Raw genomic sequence first — 4,307 nt, 5'->3', positions numbered from 1 at the left:
TCATTATTAGACATGCTTAATCATAATTAAAATAAAAAATAAACATCTAAATTATAAACATAATTTATTATTTTAAAAAAAATACATACCTTCAAAATAAAAAATTTAAAATAAATAGATGTCATTAATTGTGTTTAATCACACTTAATTAAACGTATTAATTACGCTTAATTCGATCAAACTGCCGTTTAACCGCTTTTATCTGAATAGGGGCATTTTTGTGAAGTTTCAAGCTTAAACGGATTTTTTTTAGAAAACTGGTTATAATCATGGGTAGTAAATAAATACCATTAATTAATTAATTTTAATATCTATACTATATTATTAAGTGTGATGACATGATAATAACTACCTAGAGAGGATCTATACTTCTATACTATATTATTAACTGTGAGGACATGATAATAACTACCTAGAGAGGACATCAACTTTTTCTTCCAATTTTACCCTTATATGATACTAATATTACACTTTTGTTTTTTGTTTTTTTTTTTCAATTTTAACACACAATCTTCCAATTTTACCCTTATATGATACTAATGTTACACTTATGTTTTTTGTTTTTTTTTTCCAATTTCAACATACACTTTATTTTTTTTTATTTCAACAATTCAAATATCAATTTAGTTCATCTATAATTTGTCAAATTTTATTTTAATCCATCGATAATGATAAAAAAAATTGTTACACATGCATCGCGCGTGTGAAGAATAACTAGTTATAATGGAATAGATGCAATTGCCCCACGGGCACCAAGACTAAGAATAAGCTGCAGCGCCGCCGACCTCGAAAGCCAGCTGTTGTGTGAAGTTGGCTTATATATATACAACCACCGCGATGGTTCCTCTTTCTTTCCTTTCAAACAAATTGCGCGGAGCAAATGTGAAGAAAAATCTAAAAAAAATTTAAAAATGAAGAATTCCCTAGTGTGAATGAAGGGTGGTGATCAGAAGTTGAATCTGCCGGCAGGATTCAGGTTCCATCCGACTGACGAGGAGCTGGTGGTGCATTACCTCTGCCGCAAGTGCTCTGGCCAACAAATTGCTGTTCCCATCATAGCGGAGATTGATCTGTATAAGTTCGATTCATGGGACCTTCCTGGTAACTATTTCTCTTTTTTTCCCCTAGTTTTTTAGAGACTCGACTGTTTCTTCGAGTGATTCACGAAAATGTTGAATGGTTATCTTGAATGCTCCATTTTTATTACTTGTTATCCAGATTGAGTCCAATGTGATTAATTTGATGTAAATTAAGATGGGATTCGAAAATTGATCTGTATTTGAAAGTTGGCCGTGATACGTTCATTTTTTTGCATCTCTGGTTAATGGGAAGTTAAATTTTGATACGACCAAAACCAACCGGTAGAACCAAAATAGTTTGGTTATTGAGTTTTAGAAATATCAGGTAATTAAGTTCGGTTTTTTAGTATTGTTCTTTAAAAATTATTGATGGAACTTGGAACAGAATTTTTTCCTGATGTTTGGTTTCTGTCATGGCTTATATAGATTGCTTTTGTGTTCAATAATGTCTTTTAATTTATTCAAGTTTTTAAAGTTTGGTTCGGTTGTTTTGGTAGTATATCTTATTTTGCTAGCTACCTGTAAAATCTAAATAATTTGTCGGAAAAGAATGCTTACGGTGGTGTATTCATTTTATACTTTCAAAGATTTTTAATGACTTTTTTTAAATGATGGACTTTTGTGGAGTTGATAGATTTTTATTGACTTTTATGGAATCTCATAGAATTGTAAAACAAATTTCATAGACTCTTATAGATTTTTTTTCAAGATTTTTGTAGACTTTTGTAAATTTTTTCATAGAATTATGTGAATTTTGTAGTTTATAATTGTGATTTATTTTTTATTAATTTTTTTAAAATAATTATTGGACATAGATAACCTCTTCAATTTTAAATTATTATTTTTATTTATGAATTTAAATGAATTTTACTTACTTAAAAGTTAAATCAATTTAATTTGTGAAAAACGACAAATTAACTATCCAATTTATTGAAATCAAAATTTCAATTCTTTATGTCAATTCAACATATTAATGAATAATATTTTTATAAGTTCATAATAAAATTTTATTAAAAGAACACTCAAAATAATGAGTAGTCTTTTATAAAAAAAAATCTAATCATTACTGACAATTTGATCAACATCGTTCTACATTCCATTGGCTATGATATCCCTCCATGCATTAGCATTTGCTCGTTTTATTAAATAACTGATCAAAGTCGTCACCTTCATAAACTTGTGCTGATGAAGACAATTGAGCTTCATTATCTAGTTCAATTTGAAATTAATCAAATTGACACTTCTTTCAAAGAAAATCGTGTAATATAGCACATGCCAATACAAGCCATGTTAGGGGTGGGAAAAAATACCGAATTTTCGGTATACCGAGATTACCATAACAAAAAAATATTGAATTTACCAAATTTTAAGTATACCGAAGATTTCGATACTGGTACGGTGACAATACCGAATTTTTCGGTACGGTAACGCGATATCCAATTTGAAAATTTTGGTATATACCGAAATACCGGAAAAATATACAAAATTTGACACTTCTTTCAAAGAAAATTGTGTAATATAGCACATGCCAATACAAGCCCTGTTAGGGGTGGGAAAAAATACCGAATTTTCAATATACCGAGATTACCATAACAAAAAAATATTGAATTTACCGAATTTTAAGTATACCGAAGATTTCGATACGGTACGGTAACAATATCGAATTTTTCGGTACGGTAACGATATCCAATTTGAAAATTTTGGTATATACCGAAATACTGGAAAAATATACAAAATTTTAAAATATATAATATTTTAAAACAATAAATTATAAATTTTTTTAAAATGTAAGGTTTTTTTGGTGGGGTATACCGAAAATTTTGGTATAGTATCGGTATGAATTTGCTTATACAATAATTTAATATATAGATTAACTAAAATTAAAGAAAATAATTAAAAATAAATGTTATATAATAATTAATAAAAAATTTAAATTTTAATTATGTTTTTAAAAAGTACAAATAAAAGAAAAAATAAATAGATGAGAAAAGAATGAAAGTTTGTATGGAATTTGGGAGATTTCTGAATTAAATGTACATCCAAATCTTTAGGTTGAATCAAAGACTTTTGTTGACATTTTATTGTTGTACCTTAAGCTATAATTCTTGTACTTAATAGAATTACAAGTCATTAAAAGTCTATTGACATTTTGAATACATATAGACTTTTGTAGAGTTTTTAAAAGTCAAGTTTGAATACCACATGACTTTTTAAAATTCTACAAAAGTTTACATTGAATACCACTAAACTTTCATGGAGTATATAAAAGTCTAGTTTGAATACCTATAGACTTTTAAACTCCATAAAAGTAATTAAAAGTCTATAACCAATACACCCCCCTAAGTTCAATGATTTATGTCAGGTATGGCACTGTATGGTGAAAAAGAATGGTACTTCTTTTCTCCAAGAGATCGAAAGTACCCGAACGGTTCACGGCCCAACCGGACGGCCGGTTCCGGTTACTGGAAGGCAACTGGAGCTGATAAGCCGGTCGGGAAGCCTAAGACACTTGGGATAAAGAAGGCTTTGGTGTTTTATGCCGGAAAAGCTCCAAAGGGTATCAAGACTAATTGGATTATGCATGAATATCGTCTAGCTAACGTGGACAGATCTGCTGGCAAGAAAAACAACTTGAGGGTACGTATTGTAGCTAACTCGTGCACCTTTAATGTTGATCTGCAAACTTGATTTCATAATTATCTTGTGATGTGTGCACTTGATGCAGCTTGATGATTGGGTATTATGTCGAATATACAACAAAAGAGGAGTTCTTGAAAAGCATTACAAAATGGATCACATGGCAATGAATTTAGCTGACATTGAAGATCGGAAGCCAATGATTGATGCAACAATTTGTAACCAGATGCAGGCGCCTATGTCCTTGCCATTACAAAAGATGAACGAGTATTTACCTAAGGTTCAGACGTATTCGAGCAGCTTAGAGCATGAGTCGTCACCGGAGTTTACGTGTGAGAAAGAGGTTCAAAGCGTGCCTCAGTGGAGCGCGTTTCAAAATTCCGTTGATCTACAACACATTTACTTGGGTGGTTTTCAAGATGATGACCCTTTTGACTCCCCGATGCAGTATAATAACCAATTCTCCATGCTTCAAGACATTTATCCTTAGTTCCAAAGGCCCTCTCCAGTCATAGATCAAATATGTTTATCCTAGCTAGAAAATATGATGTAGTATAGGTATATGTGCATCGTGTCGTGTGGCTAGAGTAA

The 4,307-nt window shown here is 30.6% G+C and overlaps 1 protein-coding gene across 1 annotated transcript; it reads left to right on the top strand.

The window, feature by feature from the left end:
* The first annotated feature begins 771 nt into the window (after positions 1-771).
* Positions 772-4,307, top strand: LOC142546597 (NAC transcription factor 32-like). Its single transcript, XM_075654401.1, has 3 exons — positions 772-1,101; positions 3,442-3,716; positions 3,805-4,307. The coding sequence occupies exons 1-3, from the start codon at positions 933-935 to the stop codon at positions 4,204-4,206; spliced, it is 846 nt and encodes a 281-aa protein (XP_075510516.1). The 5' UTR covers positions 772-932; the 3' UTR covers positions 4,207-4,307.

The sequence above is a fragment of the Primulina tabacum genome, chromosome 5 (genome assembly GCF_025594145.1).
Source record: "Primulina tabacum isolate GXHZ01 chromosome 5, ASM2559414v2, whole genome shotgun sequence".
NCBI lineage: Eukaryota > Viridiplantae > Streptophyta > Magnoliopsida > Lamiales > Gesneriaceae > Primulina > Primulina tabacum.
The sequence above is the reverse complement of the archived record's forward strand: the minus strand, read 5'-3'. Positions and strand labels throughout refer to the sequence as shown.

Excerpts from the sequence above, each read along its gene's own strand:
- LOC142546597 (XM_075654401.1), top strand. The coding sequence starts at position 933 with ATGAAGGGTGGTGATCAGAAGTTGAATCTGCCGGCAGGATTCAGGTTC. Across the intron at positions 1,102-3,441 it reads CGATTCATGGGACCTTCCTG|GTATGGCACTGTATGGTGAA; the intron begins GTAACTATTTCT and ends GATTTATGTCAG. Across the intron at positions 3,717-3,804 it reads GCAAGAAAAACAACTTGAGG|CTTGATGATTGGGTATTATG; the intron begins GTACGTATTGTA and ends CACTTGATGCAG.